This window comes from Glandiceps talaboti, chromosome 9 (genome assembly GCF_964340395.1).
Source record: "Glandiceps talaboti chromosome 9, keGlaTala1.1, whole genome shotgun sequence".
NCBI lineage: Eukaryota > Metazoa > Hemichordata > Enteropneusta > Spengelidae > Glandiceps > Glandiceps talaboti.
This window is the reverse complement of record NC_135557.1, coordinates 17,436,131-17,464,121: the sequence shown is the minus strand read 5'-3', so window position 1 is coordinate 17,464,121 and position 27,991 is coordinate 17,436,131. Positions and strand designations below refer to the sequence as shown.

The 27,991-nt window shown below is 36.9% G+C and overlaps 1 protein-coding gene across 1 annotated transcript in view; it reads right to left on the bottom strand.

Moving 5' to 3' along the window:
- Window positions 1-27,991, bottom strand: part of LOC144439890 (protein capicua homolog) — a 39,806-nt gene that overhangs the window by 1,745 nt on the left and 10,070 nt on the right. The window contains exons 2-16 of the mRNA XM_078129121.1: window positions 18,208-19,365; window positions 16,527-16,682; window positions 15,911-16,016; window positions 14,976-15,087; window positions 13,578-13,763; window positions 11,922-12,185; window positions 10,528-10,791; window positions 9,813-9,996; window positions 7,425-9,289; window positions 7,225-7,304; window positions 6,133-6,302; window positions 3,983-4,288; window positions 2,329-2,921; window positions 1,705-1,919; window positions 768-910 (exon numbers count right to left, since the gene is read on the bottom strand). Of these exons, the coding sequence (XP_077985247.1) occupies window positions 768-910; window positions 1,705-1,919; window positions 2,329-2,921; window positions 3,983-4,288; window positions 6,133-6,302; window positions 7,225-7,304; window positions 7,425-9,289; window positions 9,813-9,996; window positions 10,528-10,791; window positions 11,922-12,185; window positions 13,578-13,763; window positions 14,976-15,087; window positions 15,911-16,016; window positions 16,527-16,682; window positions 18,208-19,365 (5,802 nt within the window). The remainder of the gene's footprint in view (window positions 1-767; window positions 911-1,704; window positions 1,920-2,328; window positions 2,922-3,982; window positions 4,289-6,132; window positions 6,303-7,224; window positions 7,305-7,424; window positions 9,290-9,812; window positions 9,997-10,527; window positions 10,792-11,921; window positions 12,186-13,577; window positions 13,764-14,975; window positions 15,088-15,910; window positions 16,017-16,526; window positions 16,683-18,207; window positions 19,366-27,991) is intronic.

Here is a 27,991-nt window from a genome sequence, read left to right as displayed (position 1 = left end):
ATTGGTCTATAGCCAGGTATCATGGCCTTGTGTGTAATACAACATGTAATTTGATTGGTCTGTAGCCAGGTATCATGGCCTTGTGTGTAATACAACATGTAATTTGATTGGTCTGTAGCCATGTATTATGGCCTTGTGTGTAATACAACATGTAATTTGATTGGTCTGTAGCCAGGTATTATGGCCAGGTGTGTAATACAACATGTAATTTGATTGGTCTGTAGCCAGGTATTATGGCAAGGTGTGTAATACAACATGTAATTTGATTGGTCTGTAGCCAGGTATTATGGCAAGGTGTGTAACAAAACATGTAATTTGATTGGTCTATAGCCAGGTATTATGGCCAGGTGTGTAATACAACATGTAATTTGATTGGTCTCTACACAGGTGTCATGTACTAGATTTTCAGCAATTTAACTTACACTCAGTATTATGATATTTCTAGCGACCCAAGCATTATTTATCTTTAACTATTGGTATCATCGAGTATAATTTCGTCACCTCTAATTTCAAAGAACATTGGCTGCACATACCAGTATCATTATTAACATTCTGCTCAACTTCAGTGAAATAAAAAGAGGCATGATTTTAGCACCCTTAACTTCACAAAACTTAAAATAAGTATCATTTTAGCACCCCTAACTAGATAAAACTTTATAGGATTTTACTGTAGCACCCTTAACTTCACAAAAAATTACACACGTATCACTCTAACTTCGCAGAACTTTAAACAAGCTTCAGAAATGACTGTGCTGCCATGACCATACCTGTTGAATTTTTCCTCTTTCTTCTATAACTTCCAACCAGTGTCCTTGCCGACTGTAACTTAGCAACCTCAGCTTGGTGTTCCTCTGGATGATACTCAGGTAGTTCTGCAAACCTGGCTTCAAAATTGACCTCTTCCAAAACCCTGGAGGGTGGTGAGGGGAAGAGGGGGGAGGATAAAAAGATTTATTATTAACATCAACCTCACCACACGACTTTATACTTTTTTAAAAGTCGTTTAATTTGATAATTCTGGGGTTTAGGAATGGCAAACCACAGTAGCTGTATCACTATTTTTCATTATTTTTTGCACTTTGAAAAATACACGTCTGTAAGGTACGCTATGAAGGGGCGCCCTCACACATCAGTCTATCGCCGAGGCTGGTGAGGAAATTGTGACACGACATATCTTTCAGTCCAAAAGACACAACCCCTTACTAAAAATGGTTCAGTGCTGCTGATGAAATGAAGTGCCTCATAAATATTCATACATTTTGCGGTGTAATTTTTGCAGCATATTCAAAAGCTCGTCACAGAATACTGTCTTGCAAATTGACTGAACATGGTATTAAGCTGCAACTTGTGAAAGATTCGATAACATAAATTTTTATACGTTCACAAAATTGTTGAGGAAATTCCTACCATACAATCAACTGTTCTAACAATGCTAGAATACAATTGTAATGTTATAGAAGACATGTATCAATATTAATATTACAAGTATACTAGGGTAGTTTAATTAAGGTTTTATAGAAGTATCTTCACATGAGTAAAGAAGGGACACACACACGCAGGCTCGAAGCTCATCGCAAAGGCCTTCAGGGGCTACAAAGGTTATGATCTCAGCTGGCATGTCTTGAATTCCCTTTAGACCTATCAATAAGTGAATGCATGACTCATATGTAATACAAATCACAGTAAGTTAGGCAGTCCACTTACTTTTCCATTCCGTCATCAATATTCCTCTTCAAAATACCTTTAGTTGTTGGTGTGGTTGGCATTTCTTGGTCTGACAAAAGAGCGCCCTCTATCTTCATTTCTGATTGACTGGTTCGTAAGGGTGTTGTGGGTAATTCTGTGATTCTCTGCTCTTGGGGTGAACTTTCTTCCTTCACAGCAAGACCATCATCTAGACTGTCTCCAGATTTGAATATCTGATGGTAAACAAGACGTTTCACAAATTGGGAATATTACTGAATGTACAACAATTTATTGCCAAAAATATGCTTTAGCTTGTGAGAAAAAATCCTCCATGTTGATAGAATCAACAAAAAGGCATTAAGGGGACCACCATTTTGAATAGTGCATTATAGGAAATGTATCATTCCATTTGGATTGAAAATAATCTGAGTAATTGTACACCAACTTTACTGAGAGAGAGAGAGAGAGAGAGAGAGAGAGAGAGAGAGAGAGAAAGAGAGAGAGAGAGAGAGAGAGAGAGAGAGAGAGAGAGAGAGAGAGAGAGAGAGAGACAAACGGATGGACAATTGTAAAATTATATCAAAATCAAACTCAGCAAGAAATCAATCATTGTTTATTAATTTATAGCATTCGTAATCTTACCCTTTTCTCTTTCTTCATCATCTTATGTGAAGACTCCACCACAATCTCCTTGTATCTCTTTCCTTTATATGTCCTCTGAGATTTACCATCAATATCAAAGGAACCTGACGATGGAGAATTCCCACCATTGCCAGTCAATGTCGGAATAACAGGAATAACACTAGTGATCCCGGCCACAGTACCAGCTGGGGCCATTGGAAAATTCATGGTAGGTTTTGAAGGAACACTCGTGGTTGTAGAAGGAGCCGAGATATTGACAATATTTGTAACAACCTTTCCCATTGGGTCAACACTAAGCTGGTGACCTGCACCAGTCTTCATAACAACAGTGTTGTCCTCTTGGTGTCGTTGAGGCTGTAGTTGCCTAGCAACAACTGGCAATTCTGTAGTGATTGGTGTCATGGTAACAGCAATGGGCATTTGTGGTTTTCCAGCCTGTACTGTGATTGGCTGAAGTGAGGTTGGATGAGCGATGGGTATGGTTGCTAAGGGAGCTTTTACTCGCTTTATTCCTGCCATGGTAACAGGTTCTTGTTTACTTTCCATTGTCATGGTGATATGGCTACTTGGTGATGGTTTGATACTAACAGTACCTGATAAAAAAACAAACACATAATATCAAATATTGTTACTTAAATACAGGTCTCGATTCTCAGATTTATTGTTATGTTACATCAGTGGAACCATTAAGATAACATTGGCTTATTTTTCTAAAGCTTTGTCAGACAGGCCAGTTTAAAAAGTTGAAAATAACACAATAATGAAATACAAGAGTTTGCCAAAATAGTATAAATGCTTTGCTGTGGACACGTGGTTTTTATGAGCTACGCAACTTTAGAAATAATTGGATATTGGAATCCTTATGAAAGCTGACTCCCTCATCCCCCCACTGAGTGACACAATAGCAGTACACACACAGTCAGGTACTAAGATAAACACAGATGTAGATGTTGAGTAAAGTTGTGTATCTTCATCAAAACTTCAGTTGCTCTGTGTATGTCTTACTTAGTACCTGACTGTGTGCATGCTGTTATTGTGTCACTCAGAGGGGATGACTGGTCAGCATTGATAAGGATCTCGTATCCAATTACTTCTAATGTTGTCTTGCTCATGAGAAACTACAAACAGCCACGCTAATATTGACCCAATTTCTCGTCCACTTTGGAACTTTTTAAATTTCTCAGACATCAACAAGTCAGCAAAGTGTTCATCCTATTTGGCAAACTGTCGTAAAACATACAACTGTCGACATCAGACCATGGACAAACAGAACTTGTTACAAACAGGGAAAGTAAACAACTGAATTGGGTTAATAACACTTGGCACAGCATGTTGGAAGTACAGAGACTTGTATTACCTTCCATCATTTGATAAGAACAGTTGTATGGCCTCTTTACATAATAGTTCACATTCACAAACAAATTTCCAGTTCCCCTGGCATTTCATGTACATATAAAGAGGCCATAAAACTGTTCTTATCAAACCATGGTATGTAATACAAATCTCTGTACTTCCAACATGCTGAACCAAATGTTATCAATCCAATTCATTTGTTTACTTTCCCTGTAACAGGCTCTGTTCATCCATGATCTGATGTCGGCAGCTGTAGATCAAACTCTCTAATTATTTTGCTTTCCACTGACAATCAATATACCTTTATTATAATATGCTGAACTCTGTGTAGTCACGTTAGATTTCAAACTCTGTTGTGATGTCAAGTTAGATTTCAAACTCTGTTGTGTTGGGACTGTTGACATGACAACCTGACTAGCAGATGGTAAAGTTGCTTTAGCAACAGTTGTCATCATTGGTGGTTGACTGCTGGTTGGCTGAGCTGGCATGGAAGGGGTTGCTATGGTAACTGGTTTGGTGACAGTGTGGGGTATGTTGGCTGGTAATATGTGAGCCTGTGTCTTGGGTTGTGGTACTGGTACTGGTACTACATGTGCTGGAGAAGTGGCTGTGAAGAACATGGAATAAGGATGTCAAAATATCTCTTATAACAACTCTAAAATCAAGTTTGAGAATTACATTTACAATCAAGAAAACTGAAAACAATATAGTCTGGTTGACAGAAATCTTACAAACACTGCTACATTTTATCATCTGGCCAGACAAAAATCTTACTAACACTGCTACATTTTATCATCTGGTTGACAGAAATCTTACTAACACTGCTACATTTTATCATCCAGCTAGACAAAAATCTTACTAACATTGCTACATTTTATCATGGCTCAACAAATATCTTACTAACATTGCTACATTTTATCGTCTGGCTAGACAAAAATCTTACTAACATTGCTATATGTTATTGTCTGAATTGACAAATATCTCTTTAAATTTTTTGTTTATCCATATGATAATGAACCCTTTTTATTAGTTTGTCTGTGCATCTCAAAATAGACACACTACAACCATTGCTGAGAACGTGTCCAGTATTTGCTTAATCTGTCAATGCAAAACTTCAAGAGCAGCAGTCATCTGAAGATTTCCATGATGATGGTGCCAACAAGTCTACAGCTTCTCAGAGGCGGACAAAAAACATTTGGTCTGATAATACATTGTATCACTTTAGGAACAAAACATGCTACGTTGTATTACATTCGATACTTTTACCTATTCTGCGTGATACAATGTAGCAGAACTGATTTTGTATACTGATATATTCATTAGCATGTAACAGATGCTATCAGATAAAGCCCACACCCCACCCAATTGACAAATTGTTGTCACAATATAATTTCTACTATTCTTCTGTACAAATGCTGTATAAACGGAAACATACTGATAACTGGAAGCCAAGTTTGAATACCACATATTCCAGTATTTGGAAAAACAAAGATTCCATGATTTAGCCACAGGAGGTGCTTTTTGAACGAGCAAGATTGATGGAGTGCTGTAGCAAACACACATATAGCACAATTGGGGTGCAGAGTGTATACTGGTAGTGGAAACAGTAAAAGAGTAAAACTGAGAATGAATGAATATATATCAGACGACCAACGGTATAGTTCTATGAAGTTCCAAATTCAAAGTTCCAAATTCCATTTCACGTGATACCAGTCCCACAGTGGAAGTTGGTCAATACGCATCTATTTGATATCGGCACTGATATTAATTCCGAACGTTTATTTAATAAATTAGATTTGTCTTCAAATATGATGCATAGCTTTTCTGCCAGGCAAAAGTCACTGTGATACTGTTATTTCTACATATGTATTGAGCACTGTTTACTCCAGCATAGATATTTTACATATTTCACATAAAGTGAGTTTATATATATAATATCAGAAACCAAGTCATTGAAGAGTTGACATACACATTTTTTAAATAGAGGTCAAAATTATATCAAAATTTACAAGTAGTCATAGAATCTATTAAGAAAGTAAAAGATTAATGTTCCTTAAGAGTGAACACGCAGATTTCTGTTATCATTTCAAAAGAACCAGAAATAAACTTTCATAAGTTTGGAAAGAATTGTTTTATCCAGATATTGTAAAAACCTTCTATGTATAACCTTTTTTTTACTCCAATAAAAAATCTTTTAAATACAAAAAAAATGTTTGGAAAGAATTGAATTCTGGGAAATTTGTCCCAAGGCAAATTCTACCGCAAGTACAAGTAGGTGTCATGCAAATGGTTTATTTGGTGAAGTAAGCCTTGATACAGTGGTAACTTATTAACCAATAAGATTGCTTCATTTGAAAAGTGCAAGGAGCAAAACCTTTGTTATGCAAATTATAACCAGACAGTGCAACCAATGACAACAAAAGCCAACTGTTATGGAACTGAGAATTGTACCTTGAAGGTTAGTCTGTGGAAGAGCAGCACTCATGTAAGCATTGGCAGGCAGATAGGTGGCTTGTAGTTTATGTGCATCACCCTTAGCAACATTACCTGCTCCTGCTTCTGTTGCCATGACAACACTGGCAGGTGATCCTGGCGGCCCCGGATGCTGAATATATGTAAATCTGAAAGAAAGGTTTAACATGAATTTGAATATGACCACAGGCACTTGTAGTATGATGTGGTTTTGCTCTGAGTGGATTTATCCACAGTATTAATCAATATTACTTCATGTTTTCGAGCAGCTTGGAGAAAAACATGAAAATATTTGGGTTTTTTGGCATGGTCAATGTGGCTATGTTGAGCCTTGGAGAGGCTTTGCTAAGTTTGGATACCAATAAAGTCAAGTTAATGGCAAGGTAATGGCAGTGATGTTGATGTAATCTAATGTGGCGGGATTTTCATAACCAGTGATAGGTCATAAGTTTGGAAGCATAGCGTACGTGACTTCAATCTTTCAAAATATCTAATAGTTGCCTGTTCACTTCAGGATACACAACAAAATTTTGTTCTGTATGCATAATGCTGTAGTCTACATCAGTGACCTACTCACAATTTACACACCAGTGTATTCCCTTCACTCAGCTAGTCTACCGTTTTCAACACATATATATGGCCATGTTTTTTCAAAGTGTACATGTAATGTGTGGCATTCTTTACTACTTGACAAAAGGCAAACTTCAAATCTGGATATTTCCAATAGCAAAGCCTTCAAAGACATATCAAGTCAAACAAGAATAGGCCATTGTAGACTGCAAACAGAAAATTGAGAATACAGCGCCCTCGCTCAAATTGGGGTATCATCACCTCATAGTAACATTTCTTAAGAGCTTTGTCTCTTGGTATTCTGTACAAATGTAAATTCAGGGATGTTTTCGTATTGTTCAGACATTGAGGAAAGCAGCAGTGCTCTATGATTAACTGAGTAACCTATGCTATGTATACCCCCAAGGTACACACAGACAGGAAGTAGAGCGCCACCATGGCAAATTTTGGAAAGGCATATTCAGTGTAGATTGATTTCAATGCTTTAAAATATAAACTTACCGTTGAGTAGATGGCAACAAAAGCCTTTGTTGTTGATTGGCTGGAACAGTTGCCATAGTAACCTGAGTATTTGGTGCAACCTGTTGATTAACAATGCCTGTGGTGGTCAATGAGATTGGTTGGCTTACAACAGATGTGATTGGTTGATTGACCATTGTTGCTATGGAAACTGGTGTTGCCATGGTGACAGGTTGACTTACAGTTAAAACTTGTGAAGGAAGTGATACATGAGGTGACATCACTGGTACCAAAGATGGCACTTTGTTAGCAGTCAAAACAGGTAACTGTTGAGGGATGATGTTGCCTGGCAATGTAGATGGGTTGCTAGGCAATGTCACAGTACTTGGTTGTGATACTTGGTTGCCAGGGAGAGATGGAGGTGCCACCACACTGCCCTGTAAGCCTTGGGTAGTTAGTGCGATGGGTTTGCCCTGAACTGCTTTTATTGCGATATTATTTCCAGCTGAGGGATTTGGTGGGGCTGTGATTTGAAGTTTGGTGCCTGGTGGGACTTGCGCCGGTATAGACGGTAGGATGTAATGTAGTTGTGTTATATTGCCTCGTGGTATCTGGGCTTGTGATAGGCCAACACTGACTGGCGTTGATGTCGGTTGTTGGCTGGTTGTCTGTACAGCAGCAGTCGTTAGGACAGCAGTACTGGTTGTTGGCTTTATTAAGAAATTTGTAAGTAGAGCAGTGGGAGCAATCCCTTGATGAGGTTGCCCTGGTAACTGGGTTTGTAAGGGCTTTGGAGGTACCTGTGTAACAGGTTTCACATTAGCGCTATGAAATTGTGCCATTCCTGTGTTTCCTTGGGTGGCGACAGCCTGTCCTTGTGTCGTGGTCATAGTAGGCAATAGTTTGGTTGTACCAACAGTGACAGTTGGTGATAATATATTCATAGCAACTCCTGATACACCAGGTTTGAAATGTGCACCTGGCATTATCACTGTCCCAGGTGGTTTCTGTTGACCACCAATGTTGACGATAGTTTGAGGTGGCAGAGTAACAGCATTCTTAGCCATCTGTGAAATGGTTTGTGTTGCTGGCATGGTACTCATTATAGACGATGTAACAACACCACCAGATGGCATTGTTACGACAGGCACACTTCCACCGATGTTCTTGGCCTGCATTGCTGGTTTGGATGCGATGAGAATCGGAGTCACAAGCGGTTTTGGCGACATCGGCATGGTTGTCATGACACTTTTCCCATTGGAGAATGTTGTCATAGTCATAGGAGGTGCCAGACTAGCCAACTGTACTTTACCCATCAATGACATACCTTGTGTCTGTGGTTGTGCATGGGTTTGTGACAAGGGTATTGGTAGTAATGTCTGTTTCACAGGTTGTATTTTATCACTGATGATTTTTTGCGGAACAGTAGCGGTGGGACTGAATGAGAAATGAGGCAGTCCTGACACTTGTATAACCGTGCCAACCGTGGCGGTAGCTATCGATGTCAGTGCTGGCATTTGCGCTGGTTTGGGTGAAACAAACGACTTCATATGACTGTCACCACTCCTCGGTGTCTGTGAAAAACCAACGATTTCCTGAGTTCTAAATGTTCCTTGTCTCTTTTCTAGTCCCTGGTTGTCAGCTTTCATCTGATCTCTTGGTATGTATTCCTTAAACGATCGTGCTGCAGACATCTTGAATTGTTCCAGTACCCGTCCTTTAGGGGAGTGTGCTTTAAAGACAGCACCTTTAGGTTGAAATCCAATTCCACTCTGAGCAGGCCTTGTGATTGGTTGGCTCTCTATCAGCTGACCAGCTGAAGTCCCTGTTACATTTGCACTAGAGCTAACACAATCAATTTGATCTACTCCAGTAAACTGGCGTCTGATTGGTGAAGTGGAGTCTGGTTTGAGAGGTTTTGGTCTGTAAGTGATGTCAGCTGATGAGATTGGTTTCATAACAGGTGAGAAGCGTTGCTGTGGAAACACTTTGTTTTCAATCATTCCCTCCTCTTCTGATTGGCTGTCCGTATCACTATCCGACACATGTTCTTGGCATTTTAAGTCAATCATTCCAACCTGCTGTACACTACTCACTTCATCATCAGCTGTAAAATATTTAGGAAAAAAAAATTTACAAGTGAGTCCCTAGATCATTATAAATTGTCATCTTCACCATTAACCAACTATGCATGCAAAAAAAAGCATTTACAATTACAGGGAGATTGAAGTTGCCATAATTAACATTTCTCTCCTGTGACATGGTATTTCTTACACACAACTCAGACAACTTCAATGTACGAAATGCATATTTTTTTAAATGTTAAGTGCTTTAGACATGTGAATTCTGTGTGAGGGCGCTTGAAGTATCCTATTAGCATAGCAGGTTTGCAAGTTCCCTATTTGTGAGTAGCACCTTTACAGAACAAAGACTAAACAACATCAACAAGAAGTTTTTACTCCTAAATACAGTGTATGGTAAGGTGAAAACCATCACCCTTGGACCTGAATAGTGTGTGCAAACCTCCCTGTATGTACAGAATATGTGTCATAGAGGGGGACCCACAATGCATCTCAGAACAGCTCTATAGCAACACAAAGGAAGTAGACGTATCCCACAATGCATCTTACCAATGACATCATCATCTCCATCCTCACATATCACCATTCGTTCTTCATCACTTGTCAGATCCTCCGATTCAACCCGTTCTTGTCGTCTCAAGACGTGGGTTGTCAGTGATGGATGGTGGGGCATCTTACTTTCAAGTTCACGGCCAACTTTCTTCTCTCTCTCTTCAAGTTTATCAGAGCACATCTATTAAATTGAAATATCAGAAGACAATAATTGAATGACCAAAATTTATGAAAATCATTTTATTTACTCCCACAATATAATCATTTAGATATGGTAATCAGTCCAACATAAGATCTTAAGAAGAGGGTGAATCATCCCAACACAAAGACACAAATGCCCATATTGGGTCAGTTATGTGGATTTTATCTATTTATTTGCCAGAGGTTGAAAAGAAAACAAAATGTACATATTAAGAGGGGAAAATGAATTAGCTAAGTAAACACATCGGCAAAAAAAAAAAAAATAACTTTAAACTTCTGGCTGGACCACAAAAATGGTTTGTTCAAACTAGTCAGGTTTGTGGCCCAAGGAAAACATATATTTTTATTACATGCCAAGCGAAGTTTAAAATGGTGGGAAATGCATACTTTTTTTCATTTTAGATGACATGCTTTCCTCCCCAAGTTTGCTACCAGATGGAACAACTCCCCATAGAGTATAATGGGATCATACCACATAGGCAAACATTATAGGGGTGATAAGCCTTCCTACCTGGGTAAGTTCAGCCAGGGCTTGGTTATCACCTGCAGTATGTTCATGTTGTTTACCAACAACTCTTTCCTCTTGTTGTTGTTGTTGGTGGTGGTGGTGGTGTTGCTGTAAATGTTGTTGTTGTAAGAATTGTTGGTGTAACTGTTGCTGTTCACGCTGCAGTTGTTGCTGTTCACGCTGTAGTTGTTGGTGTTCATGGGAGGTTGTAGGAACCTGTGACATGCTTTGAGATCGTTTCTTTCTGGCAGCTATTTTAGCTGGCTTCTGAAATCAACACAACAGTAACTCAAATCATTGTAAGACAAGCGTTAGTGGTGGTGGTGGTGATAGTTATGGTGGTGATGGTGGTGGTGATGGTAATACGGTGGCGGTGGTGGTGGTAGTTATGGTGGTGACGGTAGTGGTGGTGGTTACGGTGGTGACAGTTATGGTGGTGGTGGTGGTGGCGGTTATGGTGGTGAGTTATGGTGGTGGTGGTTATGGTGGTGTTGGTGGTGACAGTGGTGGTGGTGGTTATGGTGGTGAGTTATGGTGGTGTTGGTGATGGTTATGGTGGTGACAGTGGTGGTGGTGGTTATGGTGGTGAGTTATGGTGGTGACGGTGGTGGTGGTGGTTATGGTGGTGAGTTATGGTGGTGTTGGTGATGGTTATGGTGGTGACGGTGGTGGTGGTGGTTATGGTGGTGAGTTATGGTGGTGTTGGTGATGGTTATGGTGGTGACAGTGGTGGTGGTGGTTATGGTGGTGAGTTATGGTGGTGACGGTGGTGGTGGTGGTTATGGTGGTGAGTTATGGTGGTGTTGGTGATGGTTATGGTGGTGACAGTGGTGGTGGTGGTTATGGTGGTGTTGGTGATGGTTATGGTGGTGACAGTGGTGGTGGTGGTTATGGTGGTGAGTTATGGTGGTGTTGGTGATGGTTATGGTGGTGACAGTGGTGGTGGTGGTTATGGTGGTGAGTTATGGTGGTGTTGGTGATGGTTATGGTGGTGACAGTTATGGTGGTGGTGACAGTGGTGGTAATGGTGTTGGTGGTGGTGCTATTGGTGGTGCTGAGTGGTGGTTGATGACGATGATGATGACAATGATGATGATGACGATGACAATGACGATGATGATGACGATGATGATGATGATTATGATTATGATGATTTGGTGGTGGTGGTATTTGTGGTGTGCTTTTATCCGAAACAACTTCAGTGAAAATACCACTAGTCTGCACACATCGATGCAAGTAATCTCTGGTACATATGTAATAAAATCTTGCTCTGATAACTGGGTATTTGCATATTGACACTGAACAATGGCATACTGATACACAGTTATGGTATACTGACAAACATATTTACAGCAAAAGAGTCAGTCACTATTTCTGTTTTAAAACTACTAAGTTACCTCTTCAGTCAAGATGAAATGATCATCTTTAGTTGTAGTACTTCTCCTCGTCTCTACTTTGCCACTTTCTTCCATTAGATGACCCAGTTCACTAATATCATGAGTAGCGGTAGTAGTACCAATAGCAGACACTAGAGGGCTCTCATCCATCGAACCTTTACTATCTAATTTCCTAAAGCCACCTAGGGAGGAGCTCGTTGACTTTTTTCTGTCTTTGTTGCACCATTTCCAGTCAGGGTGGGCTTTGAAATGAGCTTCTTTCACCTGTAATCAAGAATTCAAAACATTCAATAGTACACCCCTGACAATACTGATGAGATGCCACTGAAAATTTGGGATTCTGTGAGTAGAAATTGTCATCGCTAAGTATGAACCCAGGGTCCATAATCATTCATTCTCGCATTCAATAGATGTATCTGTGGTAACCTTTACTACAATTGGTTATTTTTCCCCTAATATTTTTCTTCGTTCAACCAATAAAAATTATGATTGGCCTAAGGTGCCTTGTCACTATGAGTAGAGACACAGGTAAAGACAAACCCCTTAGGTCTGATGTCTTTTTTGTAAGCAATTGACCAATTTTTAGTGAACATAAATTTTGGTTATTTGATGAAAATAATAATACCCAGGTTACAGCTACTGCATCTTTAACACAGCCGTTACCTGATGGTATGTTCTTCTTTAATATTCTGTGACATCAATTTGATATTACAAAGTTGATTATTTTCTTAATAAAGTGAATTTTGGCCAAGTTAACAGTATGGTTCACAAGCCATCACAAATGAAACACCAGACATAAATTTAGAAGCATCCATAAAAACTATTGAATGGAGACTATTGAGAACTCATTCCCATCAAAGCATACCATATGGTACATCAAAACGTTACCAACAAATATATTGTTATTGCTTTTATTTTTTATTGTACCATATTTTACAACTCATTTTCAGATACTGTAAACCTAGATATTACTAGAACAAAATTTTGCCATTTAACCTAGATATTACTAGAACAAAATTTTGCCATTTTACAGTCTTCAACTTTTTCTTAAACACTATTTTTTTCATTAATTACTAAGCCTGGTGTACTGTTTATGTACAAGACGATATTGTAGTCACTACTTATTGTCATGTTTTTCGATTTCCAGCAAAGTAAGTGAAAATAAAACTTTAGCAAAAATTGCCAGGTTTCAGGTAAATTATTGGGAATCAGAGTCCATTAAAAAATGGCCATATGGATGAGGATTGGGTATTTATTTGGGAATTTTCATTTTATAAAACAATTTTATCATGGCTTCCTACTTGAAAATCAATGTAAAACAACAAAGACCCAGGCTACATTTGTAACCCAATAAATTGCAAAAAGCCAAAACTTGTGTAAACAGTTTGTTATTGTACATACATTAACAAACATTTTACACATTCATTAATAATTTGCAATTTATTGAGTTACAACCAATGACTTGGTCTATGTTGTTTCACATTGATTTTTTCAAGTAGGAACTGAGGAAGGCATAATAAAATTGTTTTATAAATTAAAAGTCTAAAATAAATATCCAATCCTCATCCATATGGCTGGTTTTAATATATTAAATATATTTAACAAGGAGACATAAACATATGTTTTTTTTAGACAAAACAACGAGATCCTTTTTACCTGAAAGGCTAGATCATGGTACTTCTGTTTTTCTTTGGTTCCCAGCGCATACCACCACTCTCCAAGTATTTTGCTAACAGTTCTGTTGTCTTGGTTTGGGTGACGTTGATGGACTAGAGCACGATGACGTTTACTGAATATCATGAATGCATTCATTGGTCTACGGATATGGTCTTTGTCTTTAATCTAAAGAGAATTGACACCAAATTAGCAAAATATAATAGTGGAATCAAGTCAAATCCCCCATCCCACCCCATCGATTCCTATCACCAGTGTTGCAGCCAGAGGGGGTTTTTGGGTCATTTGACACACATTTTTTGGACCTGACCCACGATTTTGGAAGTGACGGGTCACAGATGACCCACACTAAAATTGTGTGCAAATATGACCACACCTATAGCAACAGCTAAATGATCGTGTAAATTGCATAGATAACAACAGACTTGTCTATTCATAAATGTAAATCATTCAGCAAATATCTAGCATGGAGGTAAATATTTTTTAAAACTGTACAGTTGTGCTACAACGCTATTGGTGCTCTTCTTTATAATATCCCTAAAGAATTCATGATGACCCAGAAAAATGAAAGTATCGGGACACTATGTCCCACTCTTTCAAAAGGCTGGCTGCAACACTGATCACATACCCCATTTTGTACATGAGACTCACGTCCTCTGTAATGTTCATATTTAAACAGAAAACTGAACCTGAGAAATAAACTATTTAAAAAATTTTCTGTTACTTTGCACAAGAAAACTCAAACCCAATCTTGGTTAAATATCAAGAAAAGAAATCAGGGGTCAAGTAAAAAATTTTGAAATAGAGGTCAACGTGTTCTCAAAATGAGGACATTTTAAAATCCAATATGGCTGCCAAATACTACGCTACCTCTGAGAAAATAAAGTATTTTTGATTTTGAGAAAAAAATAAACGGACTTTGAAATTTCTTTTGTTATTTCAAAAGGACCAGAGGCAAGCTTTCATATGGCAAAGTTTGGAGAGATTTTACATCTAAGAACTTTGAATTTTAGTCAAAATTTGTACCAGAGTTGCAACAGAAAAATTAAAATTACTTGAATACGGTTAAATTGTAATATTGGCTGTTGTAGCAAAGGGTCAAAGTTCATGGTGGAAAGGTCAAATTACGTCACAGCAGTGAACCTCTATTCATGGAGAAAACAAAACTCTTGTATCAATTTCAAGTGGCACACTTAAAGTTCATATTAAAAGGTAAAGTCATTATATCACAGACGCCAACTCCCACTCATGGAATGTCGTGAACTCTTGTGTCTGATTCGAATGACACAGTTCTTCCTTCTCAGCTGGCAGGACTGTACCATTCAGAATATGGGTGTGGAAGGAGAGTGAACGGAGGGATGGGCTGTATCAATTTCTTACCTTTCTTGGACTCTTGGGTTCTTTATCGTTATCCTTAGGGAGTGCACTCAGAGACTGAGATCGCCTTTTACAGCTTGGTGGCGTAACCGGCACTATTATGTTACCACTGAATCTGTGATAAATGTCACAAAGAAATAATAAATGGTGTGGTAGACGCTTGAATAACTTATTAAAGTTGTCTGAACAGACATTTACATATAATGGAGAATATATAGTTCGTGGTCCCAAAAATCACTAGTTCAGTAAAATAAAGTTACTTTGGAATGGCAAATTAGAAACAAATGCGACATTTTGATGAATTTACAACAGACTTTGATCTTCCAGAAAATGTAATATTATCATTTGGCTATCCAATCAATGTCTCTGTTACATTTGTGAACCAGAATGTAGCTCAGCTATCCAATCAGAGAATACACTCATTGATCTAATGTCACTATTTAGCCAATCAGAACACTGGTTACTTTTGTGTTACATCTATCTGTACACCTGGTATTTGATGTGATTGAGTCTATCCAATCATGTCACTTGTTACTCCATGTCACTGTCTAAGTCTGCATCACTTTCATTAGTCCTGTATTGTTTATCCAATCAGATCACTTGTTCCTTATATGTCACTATGTAATGCCTATCCAATCAGATCAATTGTTACTTATGTGTCAGTATGTAATGTCTATCCAATCAGATCAATTGTTATGTATGTGTCACAACATGTGTGTAATGTCTATCCAATCAGATCACTTGTTCCTTATATGTCACTATGTAATGTCTATCCAATCAGATCAATTGTTACTTATGTGTCAGTATGTAATGTCTATCCAATCAGATCAATTGTTACTTATGTGTCACTATGTAGTGTCTATCCAATCAGATCAATTGTTACATATGTGTCACTACATGTATGTAATGTCTAGCCAATCAGAACACTTGTTACTTACGAGTCACTATCTAGGTCTGCATCACTTTCACTAGCTCTGTAATGTCTATCCATAACTGATGGTGGTTGATTTGGTAGGTTCCTTGGGACATTGGTTGCCGAATCTTCTGTCATTCAATAGAAAACGAGTATGATACATTATACTACGCACGAGCCATTCAGAACAAAAAATATGGAATATATACTCTGGTCGTTCTACGTCATGACAACACGCATCTATGTCATGACAATGCATGTCTACATCACTGGTTCTGCTATGTTTGAAATATGAGTCAAAACGTTCAAAATTACTTTCCCCAAATTTTTCTTTGATGCTACTGGTGCTGGTATAATTATGTTATTCTCCAATATTTTTCTTCATTCAGCCAGAAAATACTGGTAACCCAAGGGTTGTCACTACTTGTCTATCGACTCATGATAGTGACAAAGATCCCTTAAGTCACTAATATTTTCCCTGGATGAACAAAGAAAAATATTGGGGAATAACATCAAATTATATGTACTTATCATAATACACACAATATATATATTATGGAAATTACATTTCATGGTTTTCTGGTTACAAGTTATTTTTTTACAATTAGGCTGTATGTTTGTTTGTTGTCTCTTACACTAACCTTGATTTTGATTGGTCATGGCCTGATGATTGACAGGTGGCTGCTGCAATGGAAATGGCACATGATTGACTGGTGGAGGTTGACCAGGTGTCAATATTGGTACCAAGGTATGCCATGGAAAGACTGCCAAGGCATTGGACGATGTCTGACTCCAAACTACAGAGATGAAAAGGTAAGAAATTATAGTTAGTGTAATTTTTGAGTTGTTTTCTGACGTGAATCACTATAACAGAATCCCATGACAAGTAAATGTAAGTATGGTGTACTCTGGGTATCTGCACGAGTGCTTGCAGTGTTTTCTATAACTGTACTTTCATGAGCGTAACAAGTGAAGTGCAGCAGACAACATTGCAAGCATGAATGCAAGTACTCCTGAGTTGAGTACCCACACTGCTCTTACACGACATGGGGGGTGGGGGGGGGGAGGGGGGTTCTGCTATTACTATAAATGTCTATTGAAATTTACATAAAAACCATACTATGTGATCACTCACTTACGTGTACAATAAATGATTGTGACCTCACTTGCACACACACATTTAAACATCAACCCAAACACAACCCAACCCAACCCAACACAACCCAACCCAACTCAACACAACCCAACACAACCCAAACACAACCCAAACACAACCCAACCCAACCCAACCCAACCCAAACATAACCCAAACACAACCCAACCCAACCCAACCCAACACCAACCCAACTCAACCCAACACAACCCAAACACAACCCAAACACAACCCAACCCAACCCAACCCAACCAACACAACACAACTCAACACAACCCAACACAACCCAACTCAACCCAACACAACACAACCCAACACAAACATAAACAAAACATAAACACAACACAACACAACACAACACAACACAACTAGCATAGCAGGATCAAAATTCGGCAATAGAAAATGAAACCCATAACATTTTTTTTTTCATTTGAGAACCCAGCAGTCTAACCTTTCTGATTACATTTATTACAAAACAACTTGTATAAATAATAAATGAGGACATCCAGATGTATGCAAATCTAACCCAAATCTTTGTCACGAATACTATTTTTAGGTGTTATAGCACTGTGAAGTAGTGTAAAATGTGTATAAAATGCCCAGGGCAATACATATGTTATTGATCTGTAAGTACTTTGACATCTTTGAGGAATACTTTCAATATCTTGTCAAATATATTCGGTATCTATCTACCGTACATGGGAAGGAGAAATCACTCTGTAATCGTTATCCACACTTCAGACTCACTTGTGTTTAATGCAACGACATATGTTGATTTCACACCATGTTTAAACTAGCCGACATGTAGACTCAAAGGACTAGCGCTACCATTCTATTTGCTATCCTAACTGACATTTTGATTTTGAATTGTATGAGCTATTCACCTCGGCCACTGACAACCAATTAACACAACTTAGCTAAAACATACAACTGTTAGGAATAATCATATAAAAATGCAGATTTCTAGTCCTAGAGTGATGTATACATATTCAGATTCCTGGCTCTGGATGTAGTCAAGCCGTAAAATGATTCATGTGAAAATTTTATGATAGCTGTTATTGTTATCTACATTAAAGACTTCATTTTACAAAATCTTTTTTTTTAAAAAGACATACACATCTGCCCACCATCACCACATAAACACCCTCTCCCATCCCGTGTCAACTTACCTGAGCCAGGCTTTCCATTTTCCTGTCTTTGGCCATCACCATCTCCTTTAGTAGTGTTGATGACAGGCAGGAGAGCCGACGGTGTTGGATGACTTGGCGTTGACTGTTGTCCTGGTACCCCTTGGCCTGGTGTTTGTTGGTTACCCTGTTGTGGTTGTCCTACATTCTGATTGGCCAGGCTCACCTGTTGAGGTTGATTTTCATTCTCCTGGGGAGTCTGGGTTTGAGAATCCATTGTTTTAACTTTTCTTTCAGGAGTGCTGCTTTGTTCTGGTGTGTTGTCCACCGTTTGAATGTACTGCATTCCTGATCTCATTACATTTACGTTTGTCTGCGTCTCGATTTTCGGACGCTGAGCTACGATTGTTCTGTGAGTTTTAAGAGTACTCTCATTTCTCTCAGACGAGTTTGGTTCTTGTGTGTTTTTTATAGGTGGTGCAACAATTGGCGGTACAAAACCTGACTGTAATCTCTGCTCCCCATGCAGACCATGGGATGGACCACTACGTGCACTTTTCTCGACGCTCTGAATGTTTGACGCCTGCCATGCTTGCTGCTGCTGTCGTGCTGCAACTGTTGGCGATATTATATTGGGCGGTGATATCACTTGCTGACGTGAGTACGTTGGTGATATCGTCAGCGCCGGAGTCGGGCTTCGTGTGTGACTCTGCATATCAACGCCAGAATCGTTCCCATCACTGCTTTTATTAAGATCAGTTCTCGGAGTGTTCTTAAAGTTCTCCATTTTGGTTTTCAACTTTGTTGGACTTATTGGTGATGTAAAATTCAGATTCGTTTGAAATGTAGGTGTAGTTCCTGAACTGTACCGCTGACTGTTCGGTGAAATCATTTCCGTCGATGATCGTCCAGACTTTGGCGTACTCGTACTCCATCTTCGCGTTGGCGTCGATACAAACTGACGCTGCTGTGTGTGCGGATACATAGATATCGGACTAAAAGTACTCTGGCCCTTAGTAAAACTGAAATGAGGTGATGGTGACTGTGACAGTGAACGTGGCGACATCGGACCGGGCGTCACGGTTGGGACGGGAGAGAAGCATGGTGTAGCAGATCTTGAGTTACCAAGGGAAACCAACATATTGGCGGCCTCTGTCTCATCCATATCAAATTTAGAAGTGTCAATCAGGGGACGAGAATCTGCAAAAGTAAGAAATAAAATTTCATGAGTAAAATGTGCATTATATCTTAGAATGAATAAATATTACCGATACAAAACCTGAAACAAAATGTTGTGTGTCTCAACAATCACACTAATAGTGCCAGATTTTAACTTTTAATTTGACAAATATCTCTGTTGATAACATTTTTGTTGAGCCAGACGATTGACAAATAATCGAGAAAGGGAAATGCCACACTAGAAAATAAAGGTATTTTCATAACATTTTGTACGTTCATTTGTTTCGTACAATTGCCAAGAAATACCAAATTGAAACTTTTTTGCACCTTCATTGTTGTCATAGTGGTACACTGTTGCCTTGCAGACATACACATGTATTAGTTGAACAATGAATATTCATGACCATTTATATAAAAGTAGTAAGGACTTAGGAGTCATGAATATTCATAAACTAAAAAGGTCACATGGGACTTTAAATATAGTAATATTAATATTTGACTTCAGTTTGTTGAGACCTTCCTGATTGCATTTGTACTTTTCTTCAATAAATCATGTGAATATTTTCAGTGATATTACAATGTTATCTTGCAATAAACATTTCTGTAAAGTAGGAGTCATGAATATTCATGAATTGAAAAAAAGGTAACATATAGCTACAGGGACATTAACTATAGTAATATTAAAATTTGAATTGAATTCATTGCAACCATCTAGTTTGCATTTGCATTTTTCAGTACACATCATGTGTAAATGTGAGTGTTTTCAGTGTTATTACAACGTTATCTTGTGAGAAATATTTCTGAAATGTTGTCTGGACTTACTCAGTTATTATTGTTAATTGATAATTAAGGTCATTGGTCAGATAAGCTACAGCATCAAACAAGTGATTGTTGTTATTTTCGATAACCAATCTAGTTGATGTCTGTTCATCCCTCTAATTAAATTGAAATAGTCCAGGCGACTATCATACAATAGGAATATTCGATTTTGGTGACATTAGAGGGGAGGTGAGGTATTGAAATCTATGTGAAAAGAGACCTCCAGACATGTATCAATACAGACAAGGCCAATCAGAATGGGATTATCATCAAACTTGGCAAAGCTCCTACTAGTAATCTGAGATGACCTCGATGTGTTTTGGAAACAGACAATGAAATATATTGGATAAACGTGACAATATCTACATGTATAGCAATGTATCATAACATTTGACATAATTATGATAAATGACAATACATGTATGGATTGATTTAAATTAAGATTTTGAAGGATGTGGACAAAGCATGCAGTAATATCACATCTTGTGCATTCATATATGCATGTATGTACGTACGTACGTACGTACGTACGTACGTACGTACATACATACATACATGTACATACATGGCAGTATGGCCGAGAAACTTGACCATCTGACTTGACATACATATGTACTGGATTGACAGTATAGCCCAAAGACTTGGCTATCTGACTTGACATACTAGCTTGACAGTATAGCCCAGAGACTTGGCTATCTGACTTGACATACTAGCTTGACAGAATGTTCTCGAAAATGACATTATCAAAACTCTGGAAGGAAATGTATGGCATGAAAGTGAGACAAATAAACTGCCAAAGCCTAGACTACAAATCACAAGGAATGAAAAGAACACAGCTAAACAAAAGCTATATGCAGTGTACTAGGCAGTGAAAATTCTGTATTTTATGAGCAAATGAACCAATTTTACGCTTGAGCAGATCATGGAGAGATGAAGACATGAAAATCCAGAGATAAAACAGATCAATTTCAAAGTTAACATTTGTACCAATAGCCTCATTTGCATAACACACGACTTATTTGCATAGTGACATAGCTGATTTGCATAATCAATAATACTCATAAATAATTACTATCTCTCATTTAAACACTGCTCCACTGACTAAAAAAGTTCTTTGTATCTATGCAACGCCACAAGATGGTTACATGATGGTTTCTTTCTGATCAACAATAAATAATGTACAATATACTGAAGTTGTGCGTGACATGTCTGGCTCAGTTCCTGTGAGAGTTTAGAAGAGTCAGAATGCTTGGGTTATATTACATAATGACGTAAACTTTACATTTATTTTGTGTCATGTTTAAATGAATGGAAAAGCAAAATAGTGTTTTCCTCTAAGCTTTGGAGCTCCGGTACACGGAACAGATAAGAAAATCACCACATTTGCTTGATTTTCTACAAACTCAACAAGAGTTTACCTATAAATCCTGCTATGTGTAGAGAAACCTCTGCTCTCAGTCGTCAATCAAAACAAACTTGTGAAAATCTCTTTCACTGCTGCTAAAATTGTGGGCCTGCCTACTCTTGCTCTCTCCAACCTTACTAATCATGCAGTACTGCACAAGGCATGTGTAATTGCGGTTGATAATGAACATATTTTGATATTTTCCCATCTAGGTGATGATAACGTTCTCTTAACTGTCCCAAAGTTCGATACAGAAAGAGTTTTGAAAGCCATCAGATTGTTCAATCAATGCTAAGTTGTATTTGTGTAGCTTGTCTTTGTTTTTACTCCCTCTTTTCAAGGGTTTTGTATATATTGTTATTATTTATTCTGTTGTGAGCTGTAAACAATGTATCCTTTGAGAACTAATAAATGAATAATAAACCTACATGTAGAAGATTGAACCTGCATTAATACCAAATTTACACACTGAAAAAAAATGAGCTTAGAGATTTTGTTGAAATGTCATCTGTATACATTCTGTTTTTCCAGCATACCACAAACTGCAAATCTGTTTACAGTTTAGCGATCTACAGTAAACCTTGACAGTTTTGCTGAAGATTTATTTTCGCTAATTTCGCTAGAAAACAAAAATAAATAGTGACTAAATTGCCTTCTTGTACGTGAAAACAATGTGCCAGTCTAGTAATTACCAGTAGTAAAAATTAGTCTTTGAGAACAAGCTGAAGACTGTACAATCGCAAAATTTTCTAGTAGTGAAAATATCTAGGTTTACAATATATACTGGTATATGTCTTCTACTGACAGAGTCTCTTGTTGTTTTATTAACGATAGAGTCTTCTGGGAACAAGTAATAATCCCAGGAGTAAGAGATTGCTGAACTACAGATTTCAAGTCCTGAATTTAAGAGTTATCTGCTTTCTACTTTCTGTAAGGGATGGCTATATGTTAGTTATATCAGTCTGTCTGTCTGCCTGTCCATCTGTCTGTCAGTCTGTCAGTCTGTCTGTCCATCTGTCTGTCTGTCAGTCTGTCTGTCTGTCCATCTGTCTGTCTGTCAGTCTGTCTGTCTGTCCATCTGTCAGTCATTGTTTCTTCAAAACGACTCGCTCAATTTAAACAAATTTGGTATCTTCTTTCAGATAATGATTAGAACTAGTAAATATTATATGAATATTCATGATGTATTTGCATAAATAATGATTTTTTTTTTAAAAATCACATGTAGGTAATATTAATAACAGTGCATGCTTTTTTTATGCAAAACTCAACTTTAATAAATACAAATCAATCAAAAACATTTATGGAACAAATTACGTTTGTTATGTACAAGAGAAAATGCTAGTCAATACTTAAATTTTCCATTTTTGTTAAATTCTAGATAGTTAGTCTACAGTGGGCAGTCAAACCTGGCTTCCAAGACACACAGATTACCGGGATTCCAAATACAGTAGCAAACAGCACTGGAATATGGAGACATGTTTGATAATACATCCTACTATCCTGACTGGATACTAAATGAATGACATGATAGACTTAAACATTTGATACTATTATTGAAGATTATTATCTCATTTGGAGGCAGATATTACGCTCACATAATGGCAACCTTAGTCTCATGTGACTCTTAAGCTAATAAGGTGGTTTTTGGACAAAAGTTTGACGACAGTATTTCACATTTACAGATGTGGAAGTGTGCATTATTGAGATTAAATCATCATGGTTTGATTTGATTTGATTTGATTTGATTTGATTTGATTTGTTTCAATTACTAAGTGGGCAGAAATGAACTCAATCTTAAAGGATAAATCTTCACTGAAATATTCTCTTTGAAATAATCGTAATATTTTTAATTTCTATAGAATGCAAAGGTTAGATGATTATATATGCATGTAGGCAAGTATTTAGAGCACACACACACACACACACACACACACACACACACACAGATACAGACACGAATACATATATACATATATACATACATGTACTAAGGTTACATACATACATACATACATACATACATACATACATACATACATACACATACACTACATGCATACATACATACATACATACATACATACATACATACATACATACATACATACATACATACACTACATGCATGCATACATACATACATACATACATACATACATACATACATACATACATACATACATACACATACACTACATGCATACATACATACATACATACATACATACATACATACATACATACATACATACATACATACATACATACATACATACATACATACATACATACATACACATACACTACATGCATGCATACATACATACATACATACATACATAAATATATACGTACATATGTACATACATACCTGCATGCATATGAACGCACAAACGCATGTGTGTTTCAAGATAGTAGAAAGGTTAAATTGGAATACACTTATACATATTATTTGCCCGTGATATTTCCTTTTTGTGCTGCAGGCCTTTCAAATCAGTTCTCTTCATATCAACTCACTTACTTCTCACTGAAATATTAACCTTTTTTCTCTTATCCTAATCATTTCCACAAAAAAGACAAGAACACAGTCAGAGTGTCTGCTGCCGATGGCGTCTTTTCACCTTCATACTACATCACTACATACAACCTATCTATGCTATGATTCATTTTCTTCAACTAGTTGACTTGATAAGATCTCCAGTGGCAGTGTGTCTGACTGTATGTGTTATCCAGGGTCCTACTGCTGTTTGTAAGCTAAGTGGAAAGTCACAAACGTGACTGTTTTACTAAGGTGTGCACACAAGGAATCCAGAGTTCTTAGATAACATACAAATAATGAATGAGCTTTCATGTGTGCATGCGTGCGTATGTATGTATTAGTGTGTGTGTGTGTGTGTGCGTATGTACAATGTATATATGTATGTACATTTTGTATGTATGTATGTATGTATGTATGTATGTATGTATGTATGTATGTACGTACGTACGTACGTACGTACGTATGTATGTATGTAGGTACATACATATGTATGTATGCATGTACATATATATTATACATGTACATGTACATATAGGTATGTGCATAATGATCAGAACATCTGAATATCTGAACTTGATGTGAACTATCCAAAACTATCCTATAAATTACCTGGTTAGACAAGGAAAACGTGAGCAAGGTTTTTTGAGTCAGCTACCATAAATTAGAAACTTTAATCTTTGAAATCTAAAGCCATCATAATGTACAATTCATCAATTTTACATCAAATCAACTACATGCCATGATAAATGTACATGTGACATCAGTGTATCATTCACACTTTCACTATATAGACAGACACGATAGTATACACTTTCACATTGATAGTGAAGCCATTCAAAAATGTTTCTCCTTTTAGCCACCATTTTGATACCAATTCATTAATAGATACACATTCTATTATTTCAGTCTAAAAGAAAACAGTTGTGAGCCAAAAAGTTACAAAAAAACACCGATTTTGGGTCCTTTCAGTCAACTTATTCATCATAACTTGTTAACAGAGACCTATTCTATGATTCCAGTCTAAAATTAATTGACTGTGTTCTGAAAAATTACAAAAAACAAGATTTTTGATCCAATACTTTTGGAGGGATTATATTTATAACACATTTCCTGCTTGACATTTAGCAAAACTCATTAGAATGCGATTGTTCAACAACTTGAGAAACTGAATCTAATATGAATGCACAATACTTCTTTATTGTGATAATAGCATGTGCATATTCAAGTGTGTAACTATTAGATTGGCATCATCAGTTCTACAAGGTTTTTTTGTCAGAGATAGTCATTAATTAGTTGACTAACAAACACTATAACACAGGTGTAAATGTTCACACTTGACTTCTATATCCATGTATGAAGTGTAACCATTGACAGACTTGCTGACAGTAAGTCTATGGTATAACATTAGCAACCTAGAGAAATGTAAAGTTGGCAAATAACAGTCACACATTGGGTCTCTGTGGACTATAGCCCATACCATTCCAGGGTCTACAAAATTATAAACTGGAACGGACATCCAACCACAAGATCTAGGACTTGTCATCAAGGCAAAATAATACATTTTGCAACAAAAGTTCATGCCAAGATCTATGACTTAAAATCCAGGCAAAATGATATATTCTGTAACAAAAGTTCATTCCAAGATCTATGAGTTAACATCCAGGCAAAATGTACTCTGCAACAAAAGTTCATTCCAAGGTCTGGGATGTAACAGCTATGCAAAATGATACATTTTGCAACAAAAGTTCAATCCAAGATCTACATGTACATGTATGACTTAACATCAAGGCAAAATGATATACATGTACTTTGCAACAAACGTCCATTCCAACAGATCTATGACTTAACATCCAGGTAAAAGGACACACTTTGCAATAAAAGTCCATTCCAAGATCTGGGATGTAACATCTAGGCAAAATGATATATTTTGCAGCAAAAGTTCATTTCAAGATCTGGGATGTACATTTTGTGTAACATCTAGGCAAAATGATATATTTTGCAACAGAAGTCCATTCCAAGATCTGGGATGTAACTAGGCAAAATGATATATTTTGCAGCAAAAGTATATTCCAAGGACTATGGGTAGAATGATGGACAAAATGAGAAAACAAAAATAAATTTCATGAGCTACTCATTAATAAGCTTCATCATGAAAATCCCTGTAACTAAGTGTCAGTCTGTCATTGTACAAAGTGTCAGGGTGTATGAATAGACACAGACAATGGACAAAATTATTAATAAATAATACTAATGTATATTTGTTAATTATACTAATAATGTAAGAATGTTCGTGGTCTCTGGGTTCATACTTCCCCAGTCGTAATGAGAATTTCTACTCACAATCCTAAAAGTAGTAAACCCATGATGATACTGACAAGATGTCAACAAAAATGTTGGATACACTTCCAAGAATTTTTTTGACTCCGAGTAGAAATTTTCATCACTAATTAATAATGTATTAATTTAAATATAAAAATAATTAAATGTACATGTAATTTACACCTTTCATGGTGATAAATCTATTTATCTTTACAACCTGCAAGAATGTCCTAATATGAACATAGCTTTTGTTGTTGTTGGTTGGTTGGTTGGTGAGTCATCATTTCAGGCATATAGTGAACTGAATGTAAATGTCACGTTCATAAAATACATGTAAAACATTTCTAACTCACATTGCATACGACAACACTTATCACCTAAACACAATAAATTACCCTCTGTGAATTTTACATTTTTTAACTGTTCCATATCATTTAAATCAAACTTCACAAAAAAAGCTCACTAAGGTGCTAAACTACACGGCGATTCATGTCATATTTGCACTGAATTTATAGCGGATAAATAACAAACTGACCCACTTTCCTCAAAATTGAGAGAAACCACATTGCCATATTGTAGCAGTTACACAACAAAATAAGGCCATTATATTCTTACCTATTGATAAACACTAATTATGGTAATTTTATCATGATAAACTGATGACTTGCAGTGATACACATCATATATGGAAACAGTTAAAATAAATGATATCATTGGGTAGGGGTGCTAAAACGAAAGCATTTGTTTGTATTTCAACGGATTATACTGTAATATAACACAAATTATTTTCTGTAATATAGCAAAAAAGATATAGTTACTGGGGATTTATATGTAATCAATAAATGACCCAGAAACATCCTGTAAATTTTCTAAAGAAGTAAATTTTGTAGATATATAACCACATTTGGAAATGATGTCATAAATTTTCCCTGATGTAAAACCATGAATTTCACAAATAAAATTCCACGTAACCATTACAATGACATTTTTCTAAGAAGTGCTGACTCACTATATATATATACACATTCTGATTTATTGGACTCTTGTTATATATTCTCAATTCTGGTGTATGGCACAAAAACATTCCTTTGTACTTTGGTGCCAATTTTTTTGGACAGATAGATACAAGAGAATTTTGACTGTTATACCTTACTGCCGTGTCACTTAAGAATTTTAGGTTTCTCCTAAATTGTAACACTTACACAAATACAATGTAACAAATATACTCATAGCCTATGCATGTAGGATATGACAGTTTAGAAGTCTGATAGGGGTGAACAACATGACACACAGTATCTTACGGGTATACACTCTTTGTACAATACCTGTAGTACAGTACAGTTGACATGTTATAAATAATATTATGTTAAAAATAAAATATAGACTGACAGTTACACTTCTTTCAAAACTGACATTTTGTTTCAACATGTGAGAAAGAACACCAAAAAAGGAGAGGGCACAGGTATGTATGGACTGAAAATCAGTCTTTCAAAATTTATCGACATTCCTGATTCAAGTAGATTTGGACCTACATGTACATAATTTATTATCATTTGCTACAT